Source organism: Anser cygnoides, chromosome 3 (assembly GCF_040182565.1).
Source record: "Anser cygnoides isolate HZ-2024a breed goose chromosome 3, Taihu_goose_T2T_genome, whole genome shotgun sequence".
In the NCBI taxonomy this organism is placed as follows: Eukaryota; Metazoa; Chordata; class Aves; order Anseriformes; family Anatidae; genus Anser; species Anser cygnoides.
Window position 1 is genome coordinate 41,269,937 of NC_089875.1, and position 19,542 is coordinate 41,289,478.

At 35.5% G+C, this 19,542-nt stretch overlaps 1 protein-coding gene across 13 annotated transcripts in view; it reads right to left on the reverse strand.

Moving 5' to 3' along the window:
• Nucleotides 1-276: 276 nt before the first annotated feature.
• RYR2 (ryanodine receptor 2) overlaps nucleotides 277-19,542 on the reverse strand; it is a 421,309-nt gene continuing 402,043 nt past the window's right edge. For 11 of the 13 annotated variants that reach the window (XM_066993993.1, XM_066993989.1, XM_066993984.1 and 8 more), the window contains 13 exons: nucleotides 18,956-19,042; nucleotides 17,942-18,160; nucleotides 16,497-16,627; nucleotides 15,901-15,943; nucleotides 12,586-12,719; nucleotides 11,185-11,245; nucleotides 9,691-9,837; nucleotides 8,941-9,075; nucleotides 5,843-5,999; nucleotides 4,584-4,648; nucleotides 3,202-3,302; nucleotides 2,379-2,430; nucleotides 277-1,581 (listed from right to left, as the gene is read on the reverse strand). In XM_066993993.1, coding sequence (XP_066850094.1) covers nucleotides 1,486-1,581; nucleotides 2,379-2,430; nucleotides 3,202-3,302; nucleotides 4,584-4,648; nucleotides 5,843-5,999; nucleotides 8,941-9,075; nucleotides 9,691-9,837; nucleotides 11,185-11,245; nucleotides 12,586-12,719; nucleotides 15,901-15,943; nucleotides 16,497-16,627; nucleotides 17,942-18,160; nucleotides 18,956-19,042 — 1,428 coding nt within the window. In that variant the 3' untranslated portion in view covers nucleotides 277-1,485. Of the gene's footprint in view, nucleotides 1,582-2,378; nucleotides 2,431-3,201; nucleotides 3,303-4,583; nucleotides 4,649-5,842; nucleotides 6,000-8,940; nucleotides 9,076-9,690; nucleotides 9,838-11,184; nucleotides 11,246-12,585; nucleotides 12,720-15,900; nucleotides 15,944-16,496; nucleotides 16,628-17,941; nucleotides 18,173-18,955; nucleotides 19,043-19,542 lie in introns of those variants that run through there. The other 2 variants (XR_010830264.1, XM_066993992.1) reach the window with 2 other exon arrangements.

Sequence of the window (19,542 nt, forward strand, 5' to 3'; positions counted from 1 at the left end):
CTTTAAATACAGTATACAGTATTCTTAAAGGATTATTCCCTTAGTTATAACTTTTCAAAGTTACAACCGAATACTGATACAGACTTACTTTTATGACAAAGATGTGGGCTGTAAGAAAATGAAACAGAGCAACGGAATAGCAAGAAGAGGGGAAGAAAAAAAAAAAAACTCATTGAGAAAACAGCAACTTAAGCTTGTTTTGACGTGGATACAATTAACTCAGGGATTAATAAAAAGACTCAGTAAGAAACCTCAAATGCTCCCAAAACCACCTCATTTCCATTCTGAATCTCTCTTTTTATTTGTAAAGACTGGCATTACAATTGAAAAGGACTCAAAATGGAGTGACATACACATCATTGGTGTTTCATGATGCAACTGATGGGATCCCTGAATGGATATTGCTTCAGCTTTGATTTTAAAAAATAATTTAACAAGAAAATCTTCAACTCCACTATCGATCACAGGTGGCAGAAGTGAAAGAAAGAAAAAGAAAAGAAACCCAAAGTACTGTCAAATTCATAACATATACATTGTTGGCTGATGACACTTGTTCCAGATGTACAATAAAGCCCACAACACTTTATTACTATGGAAATAATTATTGTGAATGTTTTTTTTCATGTTGATCAACTTGCTTTTGAAGGTTGTTTCTTTGATTGTTTTAAACTTGCATAATAAACATGCAATGAAACATTTCTTGTTAAAGTGTTTTTTTCAGTCTTCTTGTCTTCATACAAAGATTTCATAAAGTTGCAGTGTTGTATCAGAGCATTACCAAAATAAGAGCAAAAGCTAAAGAGGAAGGTAAATGTGAAATGAACTTGATGAGAATAACCTAATCTTGTCCTGAGACACTCCAGTCTTAACAAAAAGATGTGCACAATCAAACCCCTTCCTCCCAAACCAACTAAAAACAAAAAATAAATATTAACTTGGAAGAAAGAAGAAAAAAAAAAAAAACAAGGAAAAAAAAATACAATGTCATCATGCACTCATCTTCTGCATAGCTCAACCCACATATAGTAAGGCACTATTTCCCCACAACTTAGTGTCCACAACAATCTTTTACAGTGCTCTGTGAACTACATATAGTTCCTTCCAGGATGATGAAATAAATAGACTGAATGAGTGTTGCTACCATATCACCCCATGTGTGATTTTATAGACAAGGGCATCATCTGGCAGTTTCAGAAATAAGCTGTCTCAAGTCTCTTCTTATGTGAGCATGTTATGTATTGGGATATCTTTTGCATGTGCAAGTGGTTGGTTTGTTTTCCAGAGTTGCTGTTATTTTTCATTGTTCTTTACTCCAGTGTTCTCAAAGCAAATACACAAGAAAATAAAAGCACAGTTGGGTCATTAAAAACAGAGCTTTGGTGCTCCATAAAGCACACAGCTTTGGGGATTTAAGAAATCTATTGGATATTCCCAAAAGAGTTGGGAAATATGGATGTATTTTCAAGTGGAAATCCTCATCTCTGCTTAGTTGAGCTGGTCTTCATACTGTTTTCGGAAGCAATCACCAGCAGGAAAAAACTCCCAGCACCGTTCTTGATACATTTTCCATACATAGGATTCCTGGAAGAAACAAAATTTAAATAACTTAAATTGATTCAATGAGAAAACATCAAGCATGCCTTTTTTTTTTTTTTTATCAGTTTAGAGTAGATTTTACATTTTTGTCACCTAGCCAAAAAGCACTAGAGAAAACACACAAGAGATGACCAGATAGTTTAATTGTAATTTCACATCTAGAAGCAATGTAAAGCTCAAGTAAAACTGGTCATAAACATAAGCAGATTTTTTTCTGTCACAGAAATTTGACTGAATTTCTGTATCGGTCATTTCAAAGCATCCATACACATAATGCATTAAAAAATGGATTTCAAAGGTCCATTTGAACAGCAAACAGCAAAGAAACCTACTGTTAAAATTGTTTTCACAGGTTTCATTTCATATACATGCACAAGTGCTTTCATACTGACTTATCTAGAAAGGTAAAAATAGAAGATCATATAACTGATGAATGATATTAAATGAGAAAGAAAAAAAAAGGAATGTTGCTTTCACAGGATGCTTAAATGTTCTGCTTCTCATTATTTTTGCTTATAGTCTGTATTTATATTTTTTTGTGTAAGTAATGCTTTAAGAATAACAGGCCAAATAACAAAATAGGAAACATTAGAGAATTAATACTCAATCTAACATTAAACAACCAAAATCCTAAGAACTGTTTAGAAGAATGACAATTAAGTTACTTACCATATAGGATATTATTCATTAGAATACTCTTAGTTTTGCCAAGACAGAATGATTTTTATTTTAGAACCAGTCTCGTTTAATAACTGTTGGCATTCATGGAGTTGTTCACCTACCTGTCCTGTATGCTCTGTTTCATCTTTATTAATAAGATACATCAGGAAAAACCTAAAATCAAAGAAAGAGTTATTATGAATACAGTATCTGGAAGCACTAGGCAACCCACAGATTGATGGGTATTTCTCAACATGTTGTGTACAAAAATGTGAGAAAATTTTGTTCAAGTACTTACAAGTTCCAGAATTATATTTATGATGATATTCCCAGACTTATACTTTCCTCAAAATGTTAACATTCACTCATTTTTCAATGAATAGCAGAAAATGCAGAAGATTCAAAGTGATTTACAATAAATGAGTACTTTGTTTGAATGAAGATTTTTCTAAGCTATTTGAAAAATGTAATAGACATTTTCATGCTGACAGACACTAACTTAGACATAGAGAGTAGCCATTGATTTTTTTAATGAATACAAAATGCTGAATATCATTAAGAAATCAAGGATACTAACTAGCCACATACCAGATTCCCAGTTTCCATATCCTAGCTCACACAAAACTGGTGTCTCACAACCAAATTGGAAACAAGGTATTGAAGTTTGTTCATTCTCTGCTTCTACCTCCACAGAAATTATATTGCCTCATAAAGTCAGAACAGCTTTCCTAATAAAGGGAAAGCTCAAGCTTTCTTTCTCATGGATTCTAGACAAAAAAAAAAAAAAAAAGCCTCTTTCCTTTTTTCGTTCATTCATTCAGGCAGCATGAATGCACATCAAAGCCAAATGGTACTGACTCGTGCTTATGCAATAGAGCTAATCAGGTACTTGCAGAGGCTGCAGGGGTCATGAGTTACCAAGAAGTTCATTTTTACTGTACTTACAAATAATTGGCCAAGTTGTGCTCCTGCAGTGTGTGTGTTTCAAAGCCGTGGGGCACTGTATCAAAGTAATCATTTCCTATTCCACAGATAAAGCACTTTGTCTAAAAGAAAAAACACACAACACTTCAACACTATATAGAACCCTGCACCCTTCTGAGAACAGCCACCCTATAATGTAGCAATTTTCTTCAAAATGGCAATGCATCAACTATAACATGCACTGAACAAAAAGGCTTTTCTTTTAATGACTGGCACTGGATGCTTCAGCCAAAACACTTGAATAGAAGATTAACTGCCATCAGAGTAACCTATTACTGTTTGATAAATAAATAAACCAATCAATCAATCTTCAGCACCTATAAGTGAACAGATATGAGGAGAAAGAATGGCATTGAACTTGTCAGTCAAAGCTGTTACTTTTTTTCCTTGAACGTTATAAGTAGTATTCATTGTAGCACATGGCAACATTTACCTCAACCGCTTGTTGTGTTCATTCAGCTGAAGTTGAATATGCTTTTAGTTTAGATTACACAACACAGCAGTTCTTTCTCAACACTCTTCTGAATTATTACATTCACACTTAAATGACAGAAGAGAAAACCAGCAAGTACTGGATACTCACACATAGATTAACCAAAGAAAATTACATCTGAGATGAACTGCATCATGGCAGTTTTAACAGCTGTTAGAAAACTCTAGTCAGAAGATCCAAGGAATTCATAATATACGGCAACATACAAAGATTTTTGTTGTTTAAAACAATGAAAATACAGTCTAAAGTTTAAGAAGTCCTGAGAAAATAAACTGTTAGGGGTTTTTTTGCATGATTTTTTGTTGATTTATCACTGACAGCAAAAAAAAAAAAAAAGTCCACACTTATCTGGAGGTATTAAAAAACACTAGGAATTAGCAAACAAATATTAAATAGAGCAGAATGTAAGTGCAGACAAACAGTGTTTGTGTCCCATGCAAGTAGCAGCTAGTACCTGTCAATAGCATGCCACTTTCACAGCACAGAGCAAAGAGCAGTAAATGCTATTCAGAACCTGGATGCTAGCAGAGTATTCTCTTCATAAAAATGTCTAAAGACTATTTAATTGTACTAACAGAACTACTTATTTAAGTTCTTATGATGCAATAAATAAAACAACAACCAAAAAAAAAAATCTAAGTTACTTTTTCCATAGAATGAACTGAGATGTAAGAATACGATCTTACCCAGGACACTGTATGGCATTGGATCCTCTACAGAACTGTGTATTTCAATTAAAATTGAATTCAATTTAAAAACTATCCACTGGCTGTACTACCCTTTGATTGAACTGGTTTTCTTTTGAGGAAACCTGAAAACAGTGTACGGTTCAGCAACTGGATGTTCTTACCTCCATGTCTTCTTTAACTTGTTCTTGTTGATCTCTTAACTCACCAAAAGCATCAATAATTAAACCTAGGGATTAAGTTAAAATAATAGTTAATGTTCAAGAACTGTGACAAAGAATATTTGGAAATCCAGGGACAACTCTGACAAATAATATTCAACGGCAGTCTTGTGTAGAAACAGTAGAAAGTGATATACCTTCCAACAAATGCAAAAACATCCAGATATGTGAAGGAAAATGATCAAGTCAAAGAAAACAGCTACCTGTAACATGGTACCAGTACAGTACCATTTGGAATTATAAAATATAGGATACGCGAACTTCTGTTTTATTTGCAGTGCTCTATCCTTGACTAAGCACATAAAGACGTTCCTGGGTTTGCAGCAATGGAGGCTTTAACACGCTAAGAACACTACTGTACATTTAACAGTGTTCAGGTATGTATTACACAGCAGATGCAAAGAGTTCCAGAGCTGTATGCATCTTCTCTCACTATGGTTGTCATTTAGCTTGAGGTTCCACTGTCAGAGCTCTGCAGAAGTAAGGGGCCATTTCAGGGAGAAGATGGCTCAGATTATAGATTCTCCCTTTGGTTGCACTGATACAAGTATGGAATAACTCCACAATCATTACCAAAATTACTGTGCTGTAAAACTGATGAATACCAGGTAAGAATTACTCTCAAGCTTGACAGCTAAGGCTTCTACTCTTTACCCAGTCACAAAAATAAGAAACAAGCAGTAAGAGATAAACTACTTGAGATTATGAAAAATTTTACATCCTCTGCAAATCCTTTAAAACAACCTGTTGCTTGAATAAGAGTTATAAACAACATAATAGAAGCTCAGAATTGCCTTCTAAACTCCTTTGTAGGAAGTGAGAAAACATTCTTATAGGCATAAAACTTTTGTTATTTTCCTGTTAGTTGACAGGAGGCAATAATAATTTTTTCTAATCACTTCTCTTGCTGATCATTTACAGGAGTCTTTTAGAGGAGGCAATGGGAAGATGGAAATGGTAATGACATCAGTATTCTTGTGGCAAGTAGCTTTTTTGTTTCTATATTGATCCAGTTAGAGCCTGCTGACTGTACAGAATCTAGGAAGAACAGCATATGGATAAAAGCCAGCTGGGTGTGATTTACTTTTTAAATCTGCTTTTTGATCTGTCCTGGTTGAATCTTGGGCATAGGATAACTGTAGCACTGAGATCCATGTACTGCTAAATAATGCTTTCAGTCACAGTGGGCTACATATATATACCTTGAATAATGGCAAGCAGGATGACGATCACAAAGAAGAAGAAAGTGATATCAAAGATAATCCGATAGATTTCATATTCATCTCCTGCTGGATCCTCTATTTCATCACCAATTCCTCCACCAGCACGTACTCCAACATACATGTGAAACATATAGCACTAAAAACAAACAAAGATACAAAAAAGTTTGTCTGCATCTATGAGTAAAAATATCAATTTTTTCAAATTCAGTAATTGGCAGACACTGGTCTATGTTCTAGCAGAAATACTACGTGAAGTCATCTATTTCTCTTCCAGGTTACGGATACTTCTGAAAGGGCAGAAATGCTGCTGTGAATCTGAAACTGCAGCATTTCATGTTCTGTCTTTATGTCATGGTTCAAAAAGATTATATGTTATAATGTTGTATGTATAATGTATATGTTATAATGTATATAATGTATATATAATGTATATAATATGTATAATGCATATGTTATAAAAAGATTATATTATGACTACCTTGAGCCTACCAGCATACCATGATTCAGGTCCAAATGTTTCAGCATACAGTACAGTAATATGCTAGTAGAAAGTACCATTACCACCAAATCTATTTCCCATTATTCTATCTCAAAAGTGAATGACTTGTCCCATCTCTGATGTTTCAAAAAAACAAACAAACAAACAAAAAACAACAAACAAACACAACAAACAAATACAACCTTTCAGTATGTTTGTGCATAGGACAGGCTAAGGATGGAAACAGTCTACACCAGTGCTGCAAAGGGGTGCCATAAGTACAGTCGTGGGGTGCTGACAATGCAAAAAATCCAGTTTATCATGTAATAGAGGATTATGCTATCAAACTCAGAGGCCTGAAGAAGACTGATTCTTTTTCTTTAAGAACTTTTGCTAACTACAGATACAATTCTCACTGTATCAAAAAGTAGTGATTCCAAAAAGCTAACCATATGAAAGACCCATTATTTTACTTCTATACTGCTCTTACTCCTATATCCCTTGAGTAAGAAAATTATAATAGTAACATACAATGCTGAATGACCAATGGCTGAGAAACATAATATTTTACAGAAAGTTTTTATTTCACCATTTAAAGTCAATGTTATTTTTCAATTACTGAAAATTAAAATATATTATCAATACCTTTATTTTTTTCCCCATTTCACATTGCAAGTCTTACCATTTTTACAAACAACCCTGATTTTATAGCAGATTTATTATATTTATTTAATTTATTTATTTATTTATTTATAGATTTATTGCGTGTTATTCTAGCTTGCTCCTGTACAATACTTAAGCCTTTTTTTAGGTGTATTTTCAGATAAAAAAGATGGAGAGTGACTCTTTGCTCAATCAAATAATGACAGGACAAAGTGGAATGGTTTTAAACTAAGAGAGGGGAGATTTAGATTAGGAGGCAGTTCTTCACTCAGAGGGTGGTAAGGCACTGGAACAGGTTGCCTAGAGAGGTTGTGCATGCCCTATCCCTGGAGGTGTTCAAGACCAGGTTAGATAAGGCCCTGAGCAACCTGATCTAGCGGGTTGCATCCCTACCTATGGTATGGGGGTTGGAACTAGATGATCTTTGAGGTCCCTTCCAACCCGAGCCATTCTAAGATTCTATGATAAGTCAGAATGGGCTTCAGGAGATCTCCAAGTCCAAATTCCTGCTCCAGGTACGGTCCACTATAAGCTTAGACAAAGTTACTCAGGGCTTTATCCAGTCAGGTTGTTAAATCCTCTCAAGGATGGAGACCGCACAACCTCTCTGAGGAAGTTGTTTCACTGCCTGGTACTCCTCAAAGTGAAAAAATATTTCCTTACATCCAGCCAGAATACCTTCTTCCATTTTGTGGTCTCCTTCCATGCACTGCTGTAAAATTCCCTGGCTCATTCTTCCCAATAACCTCTCTTTAGACACTGGGGAGCTGCTCTTAAGCTGCCCCATCCTCACCTCAAAGCCTTCTCTACTCCAGGCCATACAAGCCCAGTTCACTTAGGATCCTCCCAGGGAAAGTGCTGCATCACCTGACCATCTTAAGTGATTCTCCACTGACTATACTCCAGTTCATCTGTGTCTTTCTTGTACTGAAGGTCCCAAACTGGACAAAAATATAGACATGTTAGTCTGTTTTCACAGTTTATTTGATTACTGGGCTTTTAAAATGAATGGTGTCAATTCCCTGGAAGTGGTTCATACTGTATAACATGCTGAAATATATTTGACTCTGTTGCAGATTACTTTTAGAGAGATATTAACAACAACACAGCCTAGATGTTCTTTGCGATTTAAGCTCTTCTTACCATCTACAACTGAAAAGCCTGGCATCATCTCAGTAAGTAAAAAAAAAAATAACTTTTTAGCAACAGAATGCCAATTAAAGATAATCATGGCAACTAATGGAAGGGGAAAGTAATGGATTTTCAAGCTTTAACAAGCATTTCAGAACTTACACTACTCATGAAAGTTCTTGCCTTCTCCTGAATGGCCTTTAGAACCTCCAGATTTAGCAGTATTGCCCTTTAACTGATTGATCTCAGGTTCACGGCTTTTAGCTGGTTTTCACTTTTGCAGAAATTATAGCAAAAAAATATTGTCACGTTTCTCGTGTTCCTTTAAATAAGTGTTTGTGTAATATATTCTCCCACGTGCCTGGTGACAGGACGACAGGGAATGGGCTAAAGTTGCGCCAGGGGAGGTTTAGGTTGGATATTAAGAACTTCTTTACTGAAAGGGTTGTTAGGCATTGGAATAGGCTGCCCAGGGAAGTGGTTGAGTCACCATCCCTGGAGGTCTTTAGAACATGTTTAGATGTAGAGCTTAGTGATATGGTTTAGTGTAGGACTTGTTAGTGTTAGGTCAGAGGTTGGACTAGATGATCTTGAAGGTCTCTTCCAACCTAGATGATTCTGTGATTCTGTGATATGCAGAGTATATCTAGTTCTTAAGGATGTTCACTGTATTTGTTCCTTTGCTTTCCCTTACAGTCTTTCTCTTGCTGGCTAATGATACAAATGTATGAACAGGAATTACAAAAAGGACAGGGCAAAAACATAACAGTTTAAGAAAATAAGCAGAAAGCAAACTAAGACTTACTGTTAACATATCGTCGCATTTCATGTCTGGCATATCACCATCTTCACTCTTGTTGTAGAACTTGCGAAAAAAATTGAATGCCACTACTGTGTACAAGTATACCACTACTGCCAGTAATCCTACTGTTAGGACAAGCTGGAAGACAAAATTATACACAATTATAGCTGCCTTGCTGGAAGGTCTTCTAAGCAGACCAAGGATGTTTTTTTTTGGTTGTTTTGTTTTGTTTTTTATCATCAAAAAAGTGTTAAAAAGGTTCTTTGAAATCGGAAGGCCATCAAAGGGGAGGAACACTTTACATGAAACACTGTTCGTAGAACAAATTTCAATGGATGAAAAACCTTCATTATTTTCTCTACTTAAAATCAGAAATGCAATGTCAGATTTTATAACTTCTTAAAGAAATGATTTCTTACTACCAGGGAGCTGAGGCTCTCAAACAGCCCTCCGAAAGAAAGAATAACTGGATCTCAGCTGGATCTTTCTTTAGAAGAATCTTGAAAAAATTCTGAACAGCAACTTTATGGGCTACACAGTAACACAATAACATCTAGAAACTAAATTTAATGCCATGCATTCCAGTGCCACGTTCTTTTGCTTATAAATCTCACTGGCAAGTTTTCTCACCAGCACAGCAGATTTCAGCGGTCAGCTGAATTAAGACAAGAAGTGATCTTTCCTGTGCAGTCTATCAGTAAAAAAAACCAAAACAAACAAAAAACGTAAACAAAAAAAGATAAAAGTTGATACCTGTTTACCATTGTGGGTCACTGATGACAGGATAGTTCGTAACGTCTTGAATCCCATTGCAATGTCAAGAAGATGAGCAGCAAAGAAAAAATTGTTGTAATGGCCAAGGACTGACATGGTCATGTACCAAGCCAGGTAAAGGAAAGACTAAAAGAAAAACAAGCACATTACAAAATACATAAATAAATAAACTAAAAAAAAACCTAAGGACTACGATGTCTAACACAACACTAAGAAAAAGTAGAAATTGCTTGAATGTGCTTTCTATTTAAACAGAAAACCATGACGTTTTTCTTACACAAATTTTGCTTTTGAGAATTTTCTCTGTGCAAAAATATTAAATCTGCAAATGTAGATGTGTTCACATGAAATGTTCAAAATTAACACATCCTAAATTTCAATTTTGAAACAATTCCATTACTTGTTAATGTTTATTATATAAAAAGTCTTCTGATTTGAATTATTTTTTGTTTATGAACAATTACATTAAAATATTAATACCTTAATATGGTCAATGACAAACAAAAGGACTTTGCAAGCAACAAAAGGAATTATATAATTAATTCAAACTACTAAAACTGCTACTTAAATATTTAATACTATTTTAGTTTACTAATACTACAAATGTTCATTTCATCTTTTCCTCTATAATTTAATTTATTTGACTTAAGGACAAGTACACACTTATAAGAAAAAAATTAGACTTTTCTTTAGAAAAGACTTAATCCTGAATGAATTAACTCTCTACAGGTCATGCTTTCTGCGGACCTGGAGAGTTATCATCCCAACTTCAACCTGCAAGTTCCACCCTTTCTGACCGAAGTCAGATTATATTTTCTTTCTCCAGCAGTCCTAGTTACAACATCATATTTCCTCTACCATATTTTCCACCAGAAAAACAAGCTGACTCAGGAAAGCCACAATCATAATACCATTTACATTCATAAGATGAGCAATAAAACTGAAGAATATTTTAACAGTCTTGTTTGTCATTCCTTTTTTTTTTTTTTAAGACTCATTTTTTAAAATGAGTAAAATCATTAGCCTCATTCTGTGTCACATCCCGCTAAGAGTTTCAGTGACACAAATTACAGTAATTCTACACCCATTAACTATGCTGATCTGACTGTGTTCCAGGAGTATTTAAGTGACTGCTGATGTAAAGTTTAAGAACAGCATGAAAAATGGCAACTAGAATTTATATAGACAGTTTCCCAATTTTACAGCACTTGCTTATTCCTCCTGAATAACCATATAAGAAAGGGGTTAAGGGGAGAAAACAGACTGAGGTTCTATAGACTAATACCCATGTAACTGGGAAAAGATTTAGTCAATCTCTTTTTAAACTTCTGGGATTTTCTTTATCTATGTAGTAAACTACTTGTAATTCAGAATATTTCATATATGCTCAGAAGCCCTTCAGGCTAAGATGGATATCTTTTTTTTTTTTTTCAGAAGATGAATGTATGTGTATACATATACTGACAGACTTACATTATCAGTGAAAACAACTCCTAATTTCCACATCTGATACTTAACATCAACAGAGTTTAGCCTGTAAAAGTAAACAAATCACATTTTATATAAGAATAAAATAGGAAAATATGCAACATGAGTGCATATTGCATACTACAGGAAGTGTATTGTCACAGAAAATAAAAAGGTCACAGTTTATCTATTTCTCCCAAGCTGAAATACATCAGAACCTTGTTCTAATTCACACTTTTACTCTGGAATGGACCTGTCTGAAACAAAAGCAGAAGAACAAATGTATAAGTACTATTTCGAAGACATCAGATCTGAAGCTGATCAATATCTACAGTGCAATCACCTACATATAAGTCACATGAACTTTAGAATCAGCAGAGAGAAATCGTGTTTTGAGAATTTGCACCCTGAAATACCAGTTCCTCACCATTGGTTATGATATCACATCTTGAGTGATACAATTAGGTGGCTTTTAAAGACACACAAAGTAAGGTGAAATGAATCTCTGATGTCCTTTGTTTTTCCTACTGATATCAAGAAAAAATGTAAATTAAAAAGGAATGTGTATTAAAACCTTTTGCACAGTCAGGAATAACTCAGACCATGATAACTGGGTGATATTTACTGCCTGATTAGGATTGCATGGATGATATTTACAAATTACATACACTGAAGAGAAAAAAAAAAAAAAAAAAACAACTTGCAGCTTTTGTATAACAGATAATATTGTCTTCTAAGATACTACATTCTTAACAAGAAGGTTACTTGTTCCAGGAGCTTTTGAAAACCTAGACTACTGAATCTTGCGACAAGGAAAATGAAGACCTTTTAACCTCTTTTACATTCTAGGCCAACTGTACCCATTCTTTATACACTTCACATTCATATCTTCTCACCAGACTATGGAAATGTCAGATCCTTCAGGATAAATCTATTTACATTTTTGTCTTCTTTAAAGGGGAAGAATTTCTCTACCACATCTGCATCCAACTGCAGCCCTGCTTATTTTCCCCTAAATTACCACTGTGAAGCACCGATTGCTGCAGATGCCTGAGCCTCAGTTGCCTCTTCCATTGACACAGACTGTACGAATGACAGCAGAACCAAGAACAGCAGCTAGGGAGGCAAAGGGACTGAGACATAAGTTTGACTATGACACCTCTGATAAATAACTTTCATCTTTGTGTATTTCACATTATTCTCTCAAATACGCATGGATTGATCGTATATAGCCATTCATAAAAGAAAAGCCATACAGCAAGAAAATTCAAAGCCAAATGACCAACCTTGAGTTCTTGATTTTAACCAAAATAAATCATTAAATAAATAAATAAATAAAACAACCACCACCACCACCAAACTAAACAAAAACAACAACAAACAAACAAACCAGAAGCAAATGCTTACACAGCAGACAAGGAGCTATCCTTCTTTGGTTTCTTCTTTTCTCGAGCATCACTAAAATCAAGAGCAGCTTTGTCCATTCCTAGTAACTCACTGATTCTGTCACGGCCATAAAACTCACCGTATTTATCCATGACCTAAATTTAGGAGGAGTAGTCAAAAGAGTCAGCTGGGTAGAAGGTTTTTTAGTTTCAGAGACAAGTTTAACATGCATGATCTTTTTCATCTGTTTGTGTCCATCTGTCTATCATACCATTTTTTTTCTCATTAATTTCAATCACTGATAGAGGCAAGAGGGCTCGTTGAAGATATGATGTTCCTACTCATTTAATGAAAATAGGAAGAGAAAAGCAACTCAGCAGAAGCAGAATAACTAAATCAATATTGTCACTGAAAAAAAATGTTGAGCTCACACAAGCAAAAGATGTTTTAAATATCCTATCTACATGAAAAGATCTGATAAAAGTAAAATTTCTTGAAGGTAGTATTCAACCCTTTCTAGTTAACAAATAACAAAAAGAATACGTGTTTATTCTGTTTAGAAGGTTTCTTTAAATAACCTAAACATGTTGATTGGGAATTTTGTATTTTTTTTAAAAAGGGAAAGTATTTCATTTTGAAATCGTTATGAAAGATGTTCTCACTTATTAACTAGCACTATTGTGTAATTTTATGATTTTGTGATATATTATTCATTGCATTATTAACTAATATATAAAGAGTATGTAACAATCACATGATCTTCAACAGAAAGATACAGCTAAAATGTTTTTCAGTGAATTCAAACCATCCCATATCTCTTTCTTACAAAACTTAACGTTTCGCATGAAACATTTCTGGAAATGAACAGTTATTTGCTATCATTCTCACTGAAAGCACAGCTCATCACAGTTATCTGTCTCTTCCCATTTTTAAGAAAAAATTCTCATCAACACCACCCAAAGAAATACAAAATCTGGGGCAACAAGATTATAACTGAATGATTCCCACAGGTAAGAGATGGTATTTTACCATCTTTCTTATAAGTAATGCTTTAAATCTTTGTTGATATTTTTGATAATTTTTAGACACAAAACATCTTTGTCACATGCCTGAAAGCAGTGCTTCATGACTGTGGACCATTCACTAGCCTGGATTTAGGGGTGTGTGTGTATATATACATAAATAAAACATTCTTTGCAAAACATTTGAAGGTACTTATCTTTGTCCAGAGCAGTTCCTCAAAGTATTAAACCTTCCACACAATTTAAAACCACTCTCTTTTCCTTTTAATAGGAACCTTCCATGAACCTTAACCTCCTACACTGACAGAAGCAATGCACACTTCTCCTTTCTTTTCTGAGTACTTTGTGCTAGCTACTGCCTCCTCTTTGTTTAGACAGACAGATAGGAATATGTATGTAACAACTTCAAATATGCAAAAAGTACATTCAACAGCAAAGTGAATACAGAACTCTTAAGTGTTTTTTAGACAGGTTGACCTAAAATTATTATAAAGCAGAATTGCTACTAGTATTTTAAAAAACATGTTTCCAGAAGTGATTAAAGGTTGGCATTAAAGTGGTCTGAAAGAGGTGTAAATCTGATCCAACAACATAAACACCCTCTTTTTCAATTGTGACCAAACACACTATGAGGATTCTTGCTGGAAGATATGGAGTATATATAATGTTTATTTTTCTAGGAACAAGCTGAGAAGGCATTTGAAATAATGTTCACAAGAAATAAACTTCATCAGTCTCTGGTTATGGGGGACTATTTTTGAGAGAGATTATTAGGTTATGCAACAAAAGCTCTGCTGCACACCTACAAAGGAGCACAGAGAGACAACAGGAAGAGTTTAAACAAAACCTTATCCAGCTACTCCCAGGACCATCACAGGAGTCATCAGCCCATCAATAGCCCATCTCCACAAGCCCAGAGGAGCACAGGGGCACAATGGCAGGCAGAAACCCATACTACAGACTTTTGAGGAATTAACACCCTGTCTGGTCCCAGACAGCGCTGTCCCAGAACAGTCAAACCCCAAATGTCCAGGAATGAAACCTGCCAAGTTGAGTCATTGGAAGAAGCTTTTCAGAACACCTTTCAGACTAACAGCTGTTGCTGCCTAGAGGTGTGGGATACATTACAGGATGCAAGGGAAGAGTATTTGGGGACTGCATAGGACTTATTAGATGTTATGGGGAAGAATCAGAAGTGGGAAAGGGGATGGATTTATGTGATTTGGGGAGGAATAGGTATGCGGAAACAGACGGGTTAGGGGATAAAAAGGGGCAGTATGATTTATTTAGTTTGCTGGTCAGTACAGTTGTTTGGCTATGCATTGTGCCTAATCATCTCAATCTGTCCCATCATCTTATAAAATTATTTTCTCTTTCCTGGGTGAAAGACTCTCTATTCTGTGTGCATGTGTATGTGTGTATGATGGTGTGAGTGTAGTAACTGGATTCAAACCATGGGTTAGGGAGAACTATATGTCCATGGTGCAGTAGAATTGAATGCATGTGTGTGAGTCTGTGGTCTCTAGCAAACGTCAAGCCAGACTAGCTGGCAAGGAGTTGAAGCTGTCTGGAACCAAGGGGATGAGTGGGTCTCTAAGAGCCAGCTCTAGGTGCCAGAGTACAGAGGGGTAAGTTATGGGACATGGGGAATCATGACCTGCTGAATATGCACGTGTGAGGGTTCAAGTAAGACTGTACCAGCAACTGAAGTGGGGCAGCAGCCTCAGGGGCTCATATGTCCAGGGGTCACCGACTGGGGAGACTGCAATCCAGGAGCAGCTACTGGGCAGACTGAGTGAGCCCAGCTCATGGAGCAATACACATTGTACAGAAGTTTACACTAGGGAGCCTCTATCTTGCTTGGCAGACTATCCACTTCTTCAGACTCTCCACTGCTTGGACCTGAGGCCATGGAATTATAGTAGCCTTGCTATAGCTCTCTCAGGCTGTCAGATTCAGTACAATATATTTCCTCTAACACATATAAGTACACAGCCAAAAACAAAACCTTGTGTATGTTGTAATATACATGCAAGTGTACACATCTCCACAGAATTTCATGAACGTGTTTGAAATTTCTGTTTTATACAACAAGCTGTATGTGGAACATGTGAAGAATAGCTATCCAAACTACACAAAACATAAGTTGTTACATAAGGTAACAACACTGTGTATCTTAAAATGATAAATATGGAAATATACACTTCTTCAAATATAACTCAATCAGTATGGACTACACTCCTTTGAAACATGAAACGAACATGCATTAAAACTTTACTTCAATTTCATACACATTTTTAAAAATAAGCCTTACCTTTCTTTTTACAAATTTGTCCCAATAGTTGTTTGGAAAAGACCTGAAAAACACAGATGAAAAAAGAGATTACTTTTTAGATGATCATGAAGAAGAGTACCTACTAAGATGTCATAAAAATTATATAATGATTTGTTTCTAAGAGGCTCTGAGAGGCTCTGCATTGCTGCTATCACCAGCTAGTCATTTGGGAAGTCACTGGAATGAAAATTACCAATTGGCATTGAGCCTATCATATTCTCATGGCTGGGAAAGAGCAGCTGAGCTGATGTCTCCAATGTTCCGAAGTATTTGGATCATATAATCCCAAAAGGCAGAGAGTTGATGTTCCAAAGAAAAGCCTTCAAGAGACACTAAAAGGATACAAACCACAGTTCACTCTTGAACTGACAGCAACAAACAATCATCACTGTACTTGCTAAAAAAAAAAAAAAAAAAAAGTTCCTTAAAATCTTTTTTAATATATGGGGGAAAAAAAAAAAAGTATAAACCTCAGCTATTTATTTCAGACAAGCTGGACCATCAAATGCATAACTGCGGAGTCTGAAGAATAATTCCTTGCAAAGTTATAGAAACAAGAGTAAGCAAAAACTCACTGTGTATTGATTACAAGCCTATCCCATTGCCCTTTAATATCATCTTCTGAGGGCTGTTCAGTTATATACAGCCCATCAAATTCCAATTTCCTTGCTACTTCCTTTTCCCTCTTAAAAATAACCAGTGGAACCTGCAGTTGAAAAAGAAAAAATCAATATATCAGAAATTAGTTAAAATGCTCTGAGATGTCTGAAAACCTATAAGAAAAGATGGTAGTTATGAAAAATTAAATACGAAAACTGAACACATACGAAATAATACTTCAAAACATTAAAGGACTTGAAAACTGCCCAGAACACTCTGAAGGTACAAATGCACAAAGACCACAGTGTTCAGAATCATAACTAGAGTATACAGCGTAATTGTACATTCTAGTAAGAGAACAAATGCAGTTGTGAAAAATGATGTGTGAAAGCACCATATAGAGTTCAAGAGAAGAAAAACTCTGAGTTAAGAGAAGAGGACATCTCAAAAGCCAGAAATCCAAACTTTCACTGTGCACGCCAACCAGTGAAACAGGAAAACGTTATAGTATGTATTGATCTGCAGAGAAACTTAAGGTACAGAGGAAAATCAAACAATTAATGCAACAGCATGATGATCATTTGCCTCAGCTACAAATGCAGATTATGTCTTTTTGGCATAGAAAAAGAATATTATCCTTTAAGAGAGGAACATAAAAATATCAAGGTCCATACAAATCATACTTAAGAAATTATACTTGTAAAAACAAATAAGCAGCCATAATGAGTCAGCAAAGTTCCATTTATTTAATATCCTTTCTTGCACTTTGACCTCTAGAGTTTGCCCAGGGAAGAGCACAAAAATGAAGGAAAGTGCATCCCAGATGTGTGTCTCCTGGCTCCAGACATGTATGGCATTTGGTCTTCCAAAATCAGAAGAAGCATTTTGCCTTTACAGGCAGCTTCTTTATTTCTTACCACCCCAACAGAGATCTTCTGTAAAGTATGCCTTTAAGAAAGGCTCAAGTTCCTGTACAAATACAATTATTTCAAAGTGCATACGAAAAGTGAGATTGTCTAGAGTCACAACCCAGAGTAGTGGTACTCCAAAGTACTGTATGCTTTTCAAATAAGCCAGCTGACAAACTAGTAATACAGTCATCCAGCTTCTTCTGGCCATGCCCATTCACGGCTGACAGTCACAAGAAGTGATACAAGTTATTGCTATAACTGTCTGGCTGAAACAGTAACTGTGGAAATACTGAACCTACAGTCCAATGCCAGACCAGGAAATCAGGCCCTGGCCTGTAACCTTCTGAATTCACAACTCACCTAACTCATGGTTTCTATGTAATGGTGTTTCTTTACATGGTTCCTCAACCTGCTTAAGCAAAGTTGCTACAACTTGATTCTAACTTATACCAGTCAAAGGACAAAAATGTTCATAGCTAGAAGAAAAAACAATGTTCAGTTTTTCTTACTTTCAAACAGTAATACCCTATGATGCAGAAGAAGGAGATGATTGTGTGTAAGATGGCCAAAATCCGCAGCGTGGGCTCCATGTAGCCACTGCTTTCTTCTAGGACATAATGAACTGCAATGACCCTCTGGCTGTCACTCTCCAAGGTGTTCAACTTCATACTTTCTCCAGTAGACACCACAGGAACTTCCTTTTCTTCTGTCACAGCAGAGGTGGAGACCTGTTTAAATCACTTAAATCTTAATATTGCAGGTGTATTCCTTTGACAGGAGTTTTACACCACTACAAGTGAAAACAACCCTACCAAGGACAACATAATCGTGAGGAAATAATTTTCTGCAGAAAAACGTTCACAGGGAATACCTCACACAGACCCTTTCATCATGCTACACCAATCTATGATAGTGTGGATTTTCTTTTACTTTCTTTCCATTGCAAATGTGGGCCATACATATCACCTTGAATTCAAGAACGAGCATAGACCTTCTGGAAGAAGCCCAGTCAAGTCCTGACATTGCCATATGTAATCCTTATCAGCAGGGCTCTTCCAGGAACTGATTCAAGTCTGGGAAATCTACTGTTGCATTAGCTATAGCAAAGGCCTTGACAAAAAGGATAAGTTATATTATAGCCAGTTTAAGATGATGTGACTTCCCCTTGCTGTACACATCCTCTCAGGGGAGCACGATGGCACAAAAAAAAATATCTCAGCTGACGTGTACTAGCTTAAGTTGCCAGTGAAGGCTGGGCTTGGCTGAGTCTCTGTACAGGAAAATGGAGCATCTGAGACAGAGGTACACCTTTCACTTTGCTGCATCTCTCACAGCACGGAACTTTGGAAATAGCTATTTGGAAGTCCATTATTACTTCACAGAAACACATTAGTATCACTGTTAGATCTCTGAAGTGGCAGTCTGAAGAAGGCATTTAATCTGTTAGGCTAGGCATTTTAATCATAGCATAGTGTCCACAAAACCTGAATGTTTTTCATTAAGTAATATTGTGATAAGCTTACCTTGTAGAAAAGCAGGATGAAGTTGATGGCAAAAGCAACAAACAATGCCAACATCCTCATGTTATAAAAGTTTCGAGCAAAATAGTTCTGAAATAAAAAATAAAATATAAATACTGCTTGCCTAATAATTATTATTCTTGAAATTAATTATTAAAAATTATTTTAGGAAATAAAATAAACTATATTGCATAACTAATAAATTATCTGAAGTATCATGAATGTTTAATCCCAATCTGAAAAAAATATTTACCCACATTTCACTACAGAACTTCCCATTATTTCAGGCAGATCATGTGATAAATAGAATATCAGACACACTATTTTTCTTTAGTGGCCTCAAAGCCAGAAGATTGGAAAACTCTGCCTTAAATAATTTTTTCGTGTTTTCCTACTTACTTCTGATTTCAAAACCTTCAAAAATAACAGTGAAAGCACAGGAAATCTCAAGAAAAATCTTATGCCAGTGAGGAAATTCTTACCCAAACCTTACATACTAAGGTTAAAAGTATCTTATCTCTTCCTTACAATTCAGAAACTTTTCCAGCACCTATTTTCAATGTTTTGTTTTAAATCTTACATGGAAATTC